At 26.1% G+C, this 16,241-nt stretch overlaps 1 protein-coding gene across 1 annotated transcript; it reads right to left on the bottom strand.

Moving 5' to 3' along the window:
* Nucleotides 1-9,688: 9,688 nt before the first annotated feature.
* On the bottom strand, nt 9,689-12,404 carry LOC145849574 (tubulin-specific chaperone E-like). Its single transcript, XM_082954534.1, has one exon. It carries the CDS (start codon nt 12,401-12,403, stop codon nt 10,853-10,855), a length of 1,551 nt encoding a protein of 516 aa, XP_082810660.1. The 5' UTR covers nt 12,404; the 3' UTR covers nt 9,689-10,852.
* Between the last annotated feature and the right edge of the window lie 3,837 nt (nt 12,405-16,241).

The raw sequence follows: 16,241 nt of genomic DNA on the forward strand, positions 1-16,241 counted from the left end.
TTTTATTTTATTCTAAAAAATTATTATACCATGAGTAAAACAACCATAAATTGTAAGATTAATTGTAATTTTAAAATGTGTCATATTCAAAAGTATTTTATTTACAAGAAAAACTACTTATGTAAGAAATTACTTAATCTTTCATAAATGAAACTTTACTTTTTTTTTTGTTATTGAAATAGTGATTATTCAAAGACAATTTAAGTTATTATGGTCACTTGACATACTCTAGCTAGTTTGATTTTTTTTCGATATCTTTTAAAAATTCAGGCTAGATAACTATAAAAATAGAAAAATACTGAGTAATTTTCATAACTCCTCAATTATTTTCTCTGCACATTAAAATAAATTATATGCATTTTGGTTTAAAGTAGTGATCTACCGGATCCACTATTTAGGATCCATCCGGATCTTTTTTCAATTTAAGATCCTAAATATTTTAAGTGTTATGTAGAATAAATAGCGAACAAACTTATAAGATTTATTAGTTATAATTCCATTAATTAATAAAAATTGATTAACCCAAATATTTTGTTAAAAAAACACACATTGTTATTGTCTAAATATTTTATTTGAACACTAGGGAAAAGAACATTGTAAAAAATAAACATAAACGAAATCTCAGTTTAATTGTCAAATTTTAACCTACTTATACGACTAAACTAGAGTTTTGTACCTTGTATGGCGTAGAAGAAATTAAATGTTACGATGCTTTAAAAAATGATTAATTTTTTTTATGATAAGTTTTACATTGATTTTTTATTTACAAAAGTTCGAACTATAAGATGAACGATAAATTTTTTAGCAACAGTTTAAATATATAAAAATAAGTAATTTAGTAAATAACATTTACTCATATCAATGCTATTAAGCTACAAAAAAACCCTATCCTTCTTTTTTTCAAATTGTGATGAAGAAATAACAGTTTTTCGGTGGTTTTTGCTAGCAATCGATTTCGCTTCTGCTCGTACAAATTACCAGCTTATGAAAAAAAACCTTTCAGAAAAAACAGAAGATGGTGGTGCCGAAAGATACCTTCTTCAGGGTTGCCAAAAAACCTGGAATTTAGAAATTGAAAACATGGAATTTTTAACCAAATCACTAAAGACCTGGGGTTTTAAACAATTTTTTACATGTTAAGTAGAAAATTTTGGATTTGTCACAAAATTTGGCAACGCTGATTCTTGCAAACCTGGCAAGATGAGTGTATCTTTACATGTTTGAGTTCCACCAAGACAAGACTTCAGCTTCTTTAACTTCTTCAGCAGACAAATTTTTCTTTAGCCAAAAAATAATAACTTCTGTGTTAATATTTTGATCAACAGAATCTTGTTGCTCACTCTCGTGAGTGTTTTCACTTGTTTCCGATTTAAATGTAAAAAGAACGACAAAAAAAATTGGGAACAACATTTTTAGGTTTATTAGGCGGTACTAGAAAAACTTGTCCACTTTGACCAGTCTCACGGCAACCTTGATTTTTACTTCTGATTTCAGTAGCCTTACAACCTTCTGTTTGAGATTAGCAAAAAAAAAGTCAAGTCAATACCGTGGATCAACAACTGTTGTGAGTAAAAACAAGTCGTTATCATGAAGGTTTGTTCGTGTGCTGTTATTAGTAGTATAAAACCTTATTTCGAAAGCCTATTCTATATTTTCTGCCGAGGTTTTAGAACTACTTTGATTTAGACCTGGTGGACTATGATCTTTATATATAGAAAACTTTTTTAGTACTGTGACTTATATCTCAAAAAATGTTTAAAGGGCCACAACTCCAAATGTAATACATACTTGAAAAAATATAAATAGGAGCTGTAGGTCTAATTTTTAAGTTTATGATAGTAAAAAAAAATGAAAAAATTTATATAAATAAAAGAGAACTTTTTAAATTTCAAAAATTACTTAATTTTAAAGCATAGTTTTGCCATATCTCAAAAAGTTTGCAAAATAAAAAGAGCAACCGTAGATAGTTTTTAAAGTTACAACCGCATTTTTAACTTTTTTCAAATATAAATAATTTTTTGAGATATGGTCTCTTAGACTTTTTTAAAGGATTTGAAGTGTCCAAGTTTAAATATTCGTGCACCCCTTGAAAACATAAAATAATTTACTTGATCGTGATAACTTGAAAATTTAAACTTTTGCTTAGTATTACCTCTACCTTATTTTCTTTTATAATTTCATTTTCTTCAAAAATATGTTTTAATGCTTAGTTCTAATTAATATTTAAGTGCTGACTAATTAAATTAAATAGTTCATTTATATATAATAACAGTATTTGGATTTTTGTTGTAAGATTTAATTCAGTAAAATAGTCAATATTTACTTAAATAATTGCACTAAAATAAATTGCATGACAATCAACGATTTTCTATGAACGACAGTTTTATCCTCAATAGGACTATTCAGAAAGACATTAACTGTCGACCGTTGTATAATTCAAACTAAATTTTCGCATTGCAGCGTTTGCTTAATATTCAGCCAGAAAAACTAGAAACAAATATTTAACTTTAACTAAACGTCATCTTAAAGATTTCAGCTCTAACTTTAAACTACAGTTTACACTAATTTTGGCTTTATCAGCAGTTAACTTAGTTGTAAAACTTTTAAATGCCGTCAGCACATCAAGAATGATAATCGTGACTACTTCTTTCTGATAGTCGTTATCAGGAAAAAAATAGGTCGCAGAATACCACATGTAGTTTTGTAAATGGTCGGTCCACTTAACAGTTATTCTTATTTAAAAAGTTTCAACAAAAAGTTTTTTGCAGGTACATAGGGTGAATCTTTTATTCTCAATTTTTTTTTGTAGTAGAGCTTAGTTTAATTTTCTGATTAGTTTAATTTAAATCATACAAAAATTTCACACAAAAAGTTTTGTTTTCTAGCTCTTAGCCAAAAAGATCTATGGTATTTGAAAGTTTCGTTTATCGTTATTTTTGGCAGTTGGTCAATTTTTTTTACTATAATTTTAAACTTTGCGATTATTAATAACTTTTAGAATGTATTATTACTTACCTACAAAAAGTTTTTAAACATCTATTCATAGCTTTGTCTCTTTAAAAAAATACATTACCCCCAAATATTTGTTGAGAGTTAGTTACTTTTTTTATTTAAAACAAAAGTAAAAGAAATAACAATAGTTTATTTTCTTTTTTTTTCTTAGATTTAGTACATCCTTCCTATCCTATAAGTTGTAGATTGTCTTGCGTGTCTGCATTTCTCGAAGAAGTTAGAAAATTGTTAGACAATTTAACACCTTGTCCGGCAGCGTTGTTGACAACATTCATGTAATTTACTATTTCTTTTGTATCCAAGTAATCTTTGTTGCTAGTCCATTGTTCTGGCGGTTTGATAAGAAATTGATTACTGCAGTCTAGAATAAAAAAGCATGGAATTACTTCAAACAAAGGCTGTTAAACCTCGCTGTCGGATAAACTTCTGATTAATTAATACTAAACAGGACGTATAGGTAACTCATTCTTTTTTCTAAATGTTTGGGGCTTATCATGATTTATCTGATGATATAAAGCATTAGCAACCTTAGTTTAACTAATTTTTAAAGGTTGTATGATCAAACAAATTCAAATGAACTAGTTCTTCAAAAACATAGATAAGCTTAACTCCTAGGTCGGGCAACACATGCACCCTAAGGTACAGTTGACACACTTTTTTCTAAGCATGCGAACCTTATTTGCATGTTTTATCTTTTTTTATTACTGAACAAAGCAATTATTCTGCAACAACCCATGTTTCATAGCAACACTTTCAAAGTAAAAATCAAATGATTGTTTAAAATAACCGAAAAACATATATAGTGATGTACAACTCGATAACCGAAAGGTTATTTCGTAAACCAGATCCTTAGAACAAACTTTTTGAGCGCTTCCTTTATTTATCAATAAACAATATACATTTATATATATACTTCTGTTGTTATGTACATGCTGAAATAGAGAGGCTCTCTACAACGAATTGTAGGTGCTGGTATATATTAATAAAACACAACGTTTTACAGATACAATTGTTTCACTATTCTGTTAAACAGAACAGATCTTCAGTTTGTTTATTGTTATTTTTTTATATGTTTTCAATAATTTACATATGTTTAACAATCCGTAAAGTTTTTGCTGAATTTCATTTCATTGAAGCAAAAACGATAAAATAATTGAAAATCTTTTTGAATAAATAAAACATACAGTTATGTGAAAAGGAGCAGGTTTTTGTTTTTAAATAATAATCAACCATAAAGATTATGAGAACAAATAGAACTACTGTAGCCAAAATTAGTTAAGGTTATTTTTTTATTTTTATCAACTTAATTTCAAATTTAGTAAATAATTTCAAACTAGTTAAACTAGGAGTTCATTTATTTCACAAAATTTTATCAGTAAAATATTTTAATTAAGGTATCAAAGATGTAGTCGAGTATAACAATTTTTATTAAAGTAAGTGTATATTAGTAAATTTTTTGTTTATAATGACTAATATAAAGTCGAAACATCGTTAAATAAACTATGAAAATGTCATGTATATTTCTTTAAAATGGCTGTGTTTCAAATGTTAAAAATTCAAATTAAGTTTAAAAACACAAAATTTTACATTTATTAATAACAATTGATATTTTGAATTATAGATTGCCCTACTATTATTTCTGAATTGCAATAATTACTTCAAAGTATATATATATTGTGTAAATAAAAAATATTTAAACAGCAGTTTAAAGAATTTGAGGAAATATATCATTAAGAATTACAATGAGTAATGTAAGTTATACTCATATTTAAATTAAGCATCAGCTTTTAAAAGTTAAAATTAAACATTTTTAACATAATATTTCAGTTTCAGCATATATTTGACATTAACGTTATTAGTACCAAACAGCTGGTTACTTAAAAACTGTAAAGTTTCAACTTTTAGATAGAAAGAGCTTTTAAAGTGCTTTGGCTAGTTTTTGTTATAGAAAATTACTTGAATTTAATGGTTTTAAATTTAAAATCTTTGATACTAACCTACAAAAATTTTAATAAGATTAGTTTTATTAGATATTATCTTAAAACTTAGGAGCATAAGTAGTTTGTTTCATGATGCTATTTAAAGTTTCTTAGTTTTTCAAAAACAAACAATTTTTAACTTTTTATTAGTTGCGCAAGAAATATTATAAACATTAATGATAATATACATCAGGTGTGAATAAAAAAGTCTAAAAATTTGTTTATTAAAACATCATATTAAAGTGGTATGATTAAGTCTACTTCTATAGTATCGTCCTCGGCAATTGTTTACTTTATATTTTTGGTAAGAAGCTCTATTTCCTTATTATTTGTTGAAATATATACATAATTGTCTGTTAGTTTTCAAAAAACATATAGTTTATTTTTAAGCTAAGAGCTTTGTTTATCAGATCAAATTACGAGTTAAAGTATTTAAATATTTTTTTTACAGAAACCTAACGTTTTGGTAACATTTAAGCTACTGTTCATGAAAGTATAAGAACAAAAATTTGAAAGGTAAATTCAGAATTTTTTTTTATGAACTTCAATAAAGCATAAGAAGAATTTAATCGTTAAACTGTCGAACTTTAAATTTTTTTTAGTTTGGAAAATTTAGTTTTATTAAGAAGATCTAAAGTTCCATCAAATAACTATTGCTATAACTGTATAACTTTAGTTCAGTTTTATCAAATATACTAAATTAGATGAAAAAATATTAAAATATTAAATATTTAAGACGTTTAACTGTATCAAAGTTATGTACGACTCGACAACCGAAAGGTTTTTTTGTACACAAGGTCCTAGGATAAATTGTTTTAAACCTTCTTCGTTTTTGTCGTTCGATAAATGATATATATATTACATTTATGCATTAAACATAAAACTAGCTCATACTTGCTTTGTTACAAGTCATCTATCAGGTCACGGTTTTTTATTTTGTTTAAGATCCGAATCCAGATAATTAAATAAATCAAACTTCAAAAAAAAAAGTTATTTACTTTTTTTTCACCTATAAAACTTCACTTATTAAAAGTTATTTATTTTTTTTTTTTTTAGGGCAAACTTTCTCTTCTGTGGATCAGAATTACCGAAATGTTTGACACGACTATATCTAAAAATAAAAAAATTCAGGTCGTATAGTTTCAAAAAACTATGTAATTTTTTTTATCCTTTAAAACAAAGCTGTATATTTACGATGAGCACTTTTGTGTACGGAAATGTAAACTAGTAAGCTATTTCAAAATTAAGGACCATGTGTAAGCCAGGTCCTCAGACAAAACTTTTTGAGCACTTTTTTTTATTGTTCAATAAACAATATGCATTTCAAAAATAAGTATTAAAAAAGCTTATTTTTGTTGTTTTGCACAAGTTAGTATAAAGTTTACAGAGGTTTTGGTTTAACGGGCAAGATCAGACTCTAGAACCACGGTGGATCCACGCCTCGTTTAATTACAAATAGAGAATCATAGTTTGTATAAAAACTTTCATTTGAATTCTTTTCAAACCAATTTTTGTAGGATTGTATTTAATGATTTAAAAAAATAACTTGAAAAAGTAGTAATAGAACAAAAGTTATCATACTTAAGGATGAGCAACAAACGGCCCGTGGGCCGGATCTGGTCCTTAGAGTGAAAATGACCGGTCCGCTAATTTTTAGAAAAATTATGTGGATTCCAGCCTGCGAGCATGTAAATCTGGCTCTCTACACCAAATTTTAAAACTTACACTAAACATTCCAGTTTTAAAGTAAAGATCAAAAGGTCTTAGGTACATCTTCCAGAGATTTGAAAACTACTTTAGGGTAAATTAAGAAAGAAAAGTGACATAGAATTATTGTTTTATCAAAATGAGTCAGATACTTGATTTTTTTGATTTAAATGAAATTGTTTTTTTTTGCCCACCAGAGACTATTTTTTTCCACTTCGATAAAAACGTTGCCCACCCCTACTATAAGAATAAGTTTTCTATTTTTATTCGCAATTAGACGGATTTATCTCAAACTTATGAATGATGCAAGTTAATAGTACTCAAATTTTAAATATTTTGTTTGAGCTTGTTATTGGTAGTACGTATGAAAAATAAAGTTTTGATTTTAAAAAAGACACTCTCCGTTGGAAATATTAATTGAAAATTAAAAAGAAGCTTTAGAAAAAAATTACGGCTTAAACTGAGCAGAATTTTTTTTCTGATTATTTTAATCTTTAATTATTTTTTTCAATAACCTAATCCATAATCTCTGAAGGTTTACTATGATGAAAACATTAAGTTCACATTAGTTTTTTTTTAACTCTTTAAATCGGCTTGATTTAACTTAAATAAGAATTTAATCTCTTTACTAATTAAAAACTTTGATTTATGGCCACTATTTTTCAAATATAAAATGATTCATTTTAACAATCAAAATGAAGGTCTACTATGGACCGTTACCAATCTTCAAACTGTGTTTATGTTCTTTCTAATAGTTAAAAATAACAAACTTTTCTAGAATTTTGATTCTCAGTTTAAATTTGTCATAGAAAAGGGATGAATAAAAAGTTTAGTAGGTAGAATCCATGACTAAATTTTTAATAAAAAGTTTGTACTGAACAAAGAAAATGATTCTCAGATAAAATACTAAAATGTATAACATAAGTTTCTGGAAAAACCGGTGCTAATTCCATGGTCATATCAATACAATTTGCTGATTAGATAAATTAAAACTGGTTTTTAATATAACTCTTAAGTAGTAAAACTGGCCGCGAAATTCTATTGCAAACAAACCCAGTCTGCTGTGTTCAAAGGGTAATCACATCTAATCTATTGACCAGAGAAGTTGTCCAACCCTATTATAGATAATTAAATAAAATATTAAGTCTAGCTTTATTTAGAAAAGTCTAATTCATAACTAAAAAGAATAAAATATCATTGTTGTGTCATTAACAGAAACAAAAATATAATTTGAATCAGTCCGCTGACTTGCTTTCATTGATTGAATTAATACTAATGTAGGCTAATTAAGTTCAAATTTAACTATTTTTGAAATAGGATTAAATAATTTTGTCATTTCTAAACTTCTAAAAAATATTGATAAACATATAAATACTACAATCTCTTTATCCTTGATTGTTTTTCTGCTCTTATTTGAGGGATACTTTTATTATAAGTTAATTTCAATCAGTATTTAAAATGTTGAGTTTTTAAACATATACTACACAAAAAACTACTCTTGCTCGTTTTTACTAATTGAATACGAACCTTAGCAAAAAAGGCAGGACGTGGTATATTATAACTTGTAGTTCAAACAGTATTCAGCTTAATTTTTTTAGATTTTATATTAATTGAGCACAAAACTAATTATGTTTGAGTAAAATTGTAAAAAATTATTACTTTGAAAAAAGTATTTTAAATTACTACTGTATTTGAGTCTTTTTGACGCACGATGATTCATTCTAGTTTTAGTAATAAGAATTGCCAAATGTTTTAGAAAATTTTTCTCAAGGTTTTCAAAATTTTCTTCAGGTTTTTAAAATTGCACGTTTTAGGGTCTATTAAAAAATAAGTTTAAGGTAAAAAAACTGTATCATATAGTATAACTAAATTGAAAAGATATCTTTAAGCTTCTTTAAATGTTTCTAATTATTTTTTTAATCTATAGGATTGATTTTTTGTGTCAAGTCGAAATTTTACTACTTCATGTAAAAGTTATTAAAAATTCATGGTTTTCAATAATTTTTGTTCAAATTTCCCGGTTTTTTAGTGATTTTTATTCAAAAATTCCTTTTTCTTAGCCTAAATTGTAAAATTCCATGTTTTTTGGCAACCCTGAGTAATTTAATCATCTTTTTTAATTAATAAACAAACAAATTTTAAATTCCTTATCTTAACTACAAATAAAAAGGCTCAAAAAGTTTCGTCTTAGGACCTGGTCTACGATAAACCTTTCAGTTATTGAGTCATACACCAAGGATATAGTAAGTCTTGTATAGGTTTGTTAATTAGACCTACAGGAATTTTTTACTGAAAATTTCACGTATTTTTTGACACATGCCTAACATAAGTATAAAAACATACTGAAAGTCGAGTAATTTTAATATTTTTTTTTACCTTATTTTTATGAACTTTTCTCTAAACCAATCCATAGTCTTACGGTTAGACTATGGATTGGTTTAGAGAAAAGTTTATAAAAATAAGGTGAAAAAATTAAAATACAATAAATAAAATCAAGAACGTATTGGTAATTATCTGAATTAACATTAGACTCTAACCCTAACTCAAAAAGATTTACTAAAAACTTATTGAATTGTATATTAGTAAAAAACTGCGTGTTAAGGAGCTGTCCTAAAATTCAAGCTACTCTTAATTTACTTTAGTAACAAATACATAGAATATCTTTAATGTGGTTAAAAAAATGTTTTTATTACATTAATTTTAAAATTTTATATAAATCTCTACACGAATTAAAATGTTTAATAACTTGTTAGTGAAGAACAAAACTTTTAAGACAACATATTTCTTGTTATAAACGATTAAGTAACAGAACAACTTTTACAACTAATTTTAAGAAAACTTTTATTATTGATATATCATGGTCACATTGAATTTAGTACAATTAGTATTATATATATAATATTAGTTATTTTTTCGGCCTCATTGAGTGGTTGACATAGAAAAATGGAAATGCAAAAAGACCACCAAGCCAAACGCAGAACTTTGCACAAAGTTTGAATTTGTTCTGAAAAGGGTTGAATGGCACTACATCTGCTGCGGACTCAAACACGTGAATTTCACCTTTTTCCTGAAAAACTCTGGGTTTCATTGAAGAATTTCTCAATTGTTGAAAGTTTGAAGGTCTCATTACGCGGGTTGTTGCAGCACGAGCCAAAAACATTTTGCTTTTTTAACTATGAAAAGATTCTGAAATAAAAAGTTTGACATATACAACTTACTGGACTAAAAATTTACGGTAAAACATTTGGAAGTGTTATTTACTTATTATATGATACTATTATGAGTAAATTAATTGATACTTAAATTATTATTTGATGAGATTAAATTTAATATTTCTAAAAAACACACATTACACGAAATCACACTTTGTCTTTGATATAAAAAACATTCTCATTACTAGAAATACTCTAAAATGTTTTATTAATTTTTTTTTTATAGTTAACCTTCAAACATTTTTTAATAATTGGCAAACCTAATTTTAATACAATCTCAAAAATTTATCATAACAGGATTTCAACTTTTCAAAGCAAACATGCATGTGTCATTAAAACTGCTGGAATTAGGGTAGAAATAAAACAAACTTTGCTCTTCTGGAACTATTTACTAACAGATTTTATGATTAAAAATTACTGCAGGTAGCGCAGTAGCTCTGTTACAAAACAGATCAGTTTTTTTTTTCATTTAATAATAATATACTTTACTTAACGAAAATTTAGTTGAGGGGCTCAAGAGATTCAAACAACCACATTCAATATATTACCTTGAAAAAAACTTGTAAAATTTATATCAAAAACTTTTTTACTTTGAAAAAACATAAATTTATATTTACAACTTTGAAGATTTAGAGTATGCAGACAAATCAAAACATATTTCTAAAATTATGATATACAATTTCTTTAATAAAATTTTCATAATTAGCTTACAAATTTAAATATAAGTAGATTTTATTTATGTATTGAATTCCGTAATCTACAATACTTAATAACATAAACAAATAATAAAAATAAATTAACTTGTTTGACATTTATATAAATCAAAATAAAATTTTTTGAAGAACTAATAAACAGTAATTCACTACTAGCTAACTAATTAAAAATTAAGTTGTCAGATAATATTTTTTTTAAGCTGTATGCAATCAAAACATTTGTTTCAAATTAAATGTCTGTTACAGAAGATTTTCTTAGTTCAATGTAATCGCCTGGTTGTATAGAAACATCATGCAGAGTTAAAGAATCTCTGTCAAGATCAACAACAAATTTTTTGTCTACTTTACTTATATACACCAGACTATAGTTTTTAATATCTGATATTTTCATTAATTTTTCAACCATAAGCTTTAGTCTTGAAATTTTCATAGATTTTGGAAGCTTGCGAACAAAAGGTTTTGAGTCAGGAATGAACGAATTGACTAAATTAATTTCAATTAAATTACCTTTCAGAGCTGTGGTCTGTTTAAAAATTTGAACATCTTGAGGAGCCCCATGAGTAATAAGAAGTTGCATGTACCTTGGATGAGAACTCAAAAAGTTTTGATTAGGATAGTTTTTATTTGGATCTTGATGGCCTCCACTACTACGCCATTCAAATCCAAATATTTTAAGATAGCTAATTTCACTATCTAATCTAAGTTGTGATGTTATCTCTTGATTGTTAAGCCGTCTCAGCTTAGAAATTTTTGAAATAATAATCTCACTCAATTCACTTTTATCCTTTTTTAATTCACTTTTGTTTCTTAGAAAATACAAGTTTTTTAAGTTTGAAAGCTTGTTAAACTCATTAAAAACTGAAAGACATTTGAAATTGTTGTCATTTAATGATAGTGTCTTAAGAGATAACAGATCTAACTCTTCTACATCTAAGTTCTCAAACCCACAGTTGTTCACTTGTAAAATACTTAAGTTTGGAAAGTTATTCAAAAACTTTATTTTTTTCCATTGACCTATAGGATTGCTATTGATTTGTAAAGATTCTAGACTACTAAGAAAATTTTCTTGAATAGGGTCATCAAAGTTGTTAATTTTGTTATGTGACAAACCTAGTAACTTTGCATTTGGCCACATTGAACATATTTTTACAACTTGTTTCCAATTCAAACTACAGTCATTGAGTATAACTGTTTTAATTTTTTTAGAAGCTGAAAAGTTTAAATTACCTTTAAAACGCAACCTAGTTCTACTTAAATCTATTTCAAGAAGTTCAGGTAACTGTTTAATTATTAAAGAAATATCTTCCCAGGAAGACATTAGAGTTCCATTTAAATTTACTGTTGTGACATTTGACAAAACTGGTGATATTTCTCCTGGGTTTCCTGCAGACGAGACATTGCAATTTAAAAGTGAAATTGATTTTAAAGAATTAAGATCATGTGTAGAATCACATCCAACAAGCTCAACCTTTTTAGTTTGAAATGAAACTGTTTCAAATTCCTCAATATTGTCATCTATGTAACGCTTTTTAACTGCTTTCAAAAATGACATTCCAGAACTGATTTTAGATTCTCTTATAAATGATCCACCTGTTGAATGATTGCACTTAAAATATTGAATTCCATCTCTACTTCCATTGTGCTTTCCACGACTTGGATTGTCCCATTCAACACCTAGCCATTCACCTTTTGTAGGTGGTATTTCTCCTATAAAACGAACAGTTGCTTTTTCGTCATTCAATGCTACTCTATCTCCAATTTCTATTCTAGTTAAAGACATATTTATATGTACCTATATTTAGAAAATAATTATATTGAAAAATATATTGATTTCAGTCCCTTTTTTAATCTTAATCTTATACAGCTTTTTATTAAAAAGAGGGTTGCCTGTTTTTTTTTTATCAAAAAACTATTCAAAGTGGTTAGGCATAGGGGAATCCAACACTTTTCTAGAAAAAATAACATTGGCTTTTATATTAAAGCTACAAGTATAAACTACAAGCCAGTTTTTAAAGGGTATAAAAATGTTAATTAGTTTTTAGATATAGACTTTTTTTTAAAGTTTCAGATACAAATGTATGGAGCACAAAATTTTCAGGGTAAATGTTCTTGTAAATTTAAAATTTCACTATAAATATAACTTCTCCTTCATTTTTCAAGCTAAAGAGACCTCAAAGTTCCATGAAAACATTCCTTTAAAGTTTAAAATACTTTTAATGTTGCGATTTTAAGAAAGTTAAAAAATAAAAACTTAAGATGAAAAACAAAATAAATAGGTGGTTTTTTGTTAATAAAGTTTTAATTTTTTTAATTAAAAAAATTACTGCATTAAATCAATTTTAATATTAATAATAGATTTACTGTGAAAATTCAAAGAAGATTGGTTAAAAAACAAAGGAGTAGTTAGATTTTTAGAGAAATAATCTTTTTACTTGTGTTTTTAGTTTGTGCCTTACATGAGGAACCTATTGACGTCACTGACTTTGAAGGCTTATATCTCAAAAGTTACTTTGAATTTTTTTAAGCAGTAAAAAGTGTATGACAGCTCAGATTTAAGTCTACAAAATAAGATCAACTTATAAAAAATCAAGGTGTGGCCCCCTATGCCCTTAAAACTGTCAAGTGACCTTGACCTACCTTGAGTCATCCTGATTTAAAAAAAAAAATTGACTCTGACAAAAACTGCTTATACCTTACGTTAAACTTTCTTATAAATAATAAAAAGAAATTTTGCTATATATACCGATGCATTTGATGACTAAATAAACATAATTGTTTAAAATTACAAAATTTATAAAAATAGATCAACTAAACCTCAAATAGGTTTATCAAATAAATCTATCTTGAGATTTAAATGAAATAACACTACCCTGAATTACCCTGATCTTTTCAAAAACTTCAAAATATTGTGAGTTATCCTGAATAAACCCTGTAAATATTTTAAAGCTGAGTTTTTAAATACATGTAGCTTTTTTCATTAATTAATTTGGATAAGATTTAAGAAATAAAAAATTTGTAAAAAAATAAAAATAAATCATTTTATATAAAATTTTGCAGCTAGCTTTATAAAATATATAGAAACTCAAGACAAAATTTGGGTAAACAAAACATTATAAATAAAAATATTATATTCAAAAACACTCAAATAACTTTCTATTTCAAACAAAACTGTAAGCTTTATTGTTATAAAAACATAAGTATCTTAAGTTAGATATAACTAAGTTGCTTTGTCAAATTCTTACTACTTATTTCTAAGCAAAAATTTATTTAATACTTAGATTGCAAAAAAAAACTGTTAGAAAAAAATTATCCTCATTTACAACTATTATACTTTTTGATAATTTTATTTTTTAAATGTATACCTGTTATTAACTTTTACTTTTTTTTTTAATTTCAAAAGCTAACAAATTATACTTTTTTCAATATACATTTCTTGCAAGATTGAAACATGAGATTATAAATTTAATACAATATAAAAAAATTACAACAAAAACATAATAGTTATTAAAAAATAATAAGCTTTAATCTAGAGAGTTAATGGGTTCCTTATAGATCGTGCATACCAAAAAGGTGAGAAGACTACTTCACTAAAGTATAAATCTACTCCTTTGGACAATTTTTGTGCAAAATTTCTTTAATTTTCTCAGTATAAACTTAATTAAACTTGATTTTACTTGTAAATATTTATCTCTTAAGTTATTTTTAATATTAAATTTATTTATACAAAGGCAACGTCGTTTCACACAACAGGGATCTTCAGGCCTGTAAAATAAAAAATAAGGCGATGGATAACTTAATAAATAGTGCAAAACAATTAATATATTCAAACTTATCAAATTTATAAAAATCAACTAAGACTAAGAAAGATCAACTCTCATCTTTTTACATCCCTATGGGGTCATATTTTGGTGCTGAAATATGCGACCTAGTTGGCCTATACATACTTGATAGATTGGGAAAAACATACATGTCAAACAAAATATGCCTAAAAGGGATGATGGTTTAGCAATCATCAAATACAAAAACAACCAGCATCTTGAGAATATAAAAAAGCAAACAATAATGATCTTTAAAGAAATCGGTTATAGCATCACAATAGATATGGAAATGACAAGATGCAACTTCTTGGACATTACCTTAGATCTAGCTAACAGTTGTTATATGCCATACAGAAAATAAAAATCATCAATCTAATACATCAGCAATAACTCCAACCACCCAACAATAATCAGGAAAAACCTATCTAAAATGATAGAGAAAAGATTGAATAGGCTGTCTACAGACCCGCAAACCTTTGATAATGCAAAGCATAGCTACTAAGTTGCTTTACACCAATTAACTACAAACACTAACTTGTCTATGAAAACAAAACCAACCCTGTAGACAAAAAGAAAAAAAACGAACAAGAAAAGTTATGTTCTTTAATCCCCCATACTGCCAATCAGTTAAAACTAACATTGGAAAAAATTCTTGGAGCTAATTAATAAATATTTTAAAAGCAAGAGCATGATAAAGATTTTTAACAGAAACAACTGCAAAGTATTGTACTGTTGTATGGAAAAAGTTAAATCATTAATAAGTTGTCACAATAAGAAGGTACAAAGTAAAATGATCAATAAGAAAGATAGAGAAAAATATGTGCAACTGTCGCAATAAAGATTCCTGCCTGTTAAATAGTAAGTGTTTGCAGGAAAATGTGTTATACAAGGCAACAATCACTAGTCAGAACAGAATCAAGGAGTACATAGGATCTACAGGAGGTCTATTCAAAAAGAGATGGTACACAAATTTTAGTGACATTAGAAAAAAAACAAAAGAAAAGAAATTTTCAAGTACATTTGGAAATTAAAAAATAATAATACATGCTACAAACTTAAATGGAATATTTTGCATAAGATTGGAGAATTAAAGAATGTAGGTAAGTTCTGTAAAACCTGCAACCTAGAAAAAATTGAGATAGTACTTGCTGACAAAAAAAAAATGTATTTAAATGACAAGAAATTTTTTACACCTGTCCGCATTTTAGAAAATTCTACTTTAAAACTTAGAGTATTTATAGCTATTATTTTCATTTCTGCTTGTTAATTTTTAACATACTTTTATTTGTTATTTAATAAATGCCATTTTTGATTTGTGTTGTTATAAGTTATATTTAAAACTATATAAAACATATCAATACTTGTAATTATAAAGATTGCTATTTAAAATTTTTATTTTTGTTAATTTAATGATAATGTTAAATTGACGTATTGATTTTTGTAAATTTTATAAATTTGAATATATTAATTGTTTTGCACTAACAATTAAATTATCCATTGTCTTTTTTTTTTATTTTACAGACCTGAATTTGTAAATATTGTCTCCAAAATAAGTTTTGTCTAGAACTTTAGTGCTAAAGGAATACTACATATACCTAATTTATTTTTTATGTTGTTCTGACTTTTTCATTCAAATATTGCAAACTTCTTGAAAATGCAAAGTCTCTAGCTATATATATATATATAAAGATGACTTTTATTAAAATTCTTAAGTTTCCTAGAAAAATTGTTGATAAAAATTGCTGTTCATAAGTTTGAATAAGAAACTTTTTACGAAAAATATCAAAAAAAAAAATTTCA

This window comes from Thalia democratica, chromosome 2 (genome assembly GCF_965202585.1).
Source record: "Thalia democratica chromosome 2, ktThaDemo2.hap1.1, whole genome shotgun sequence".
NCBI lineage: Eukaryota > Metazoa > Chordata > Thaliacea > Salpida > Salpidae > Thalia > Thalia democratica.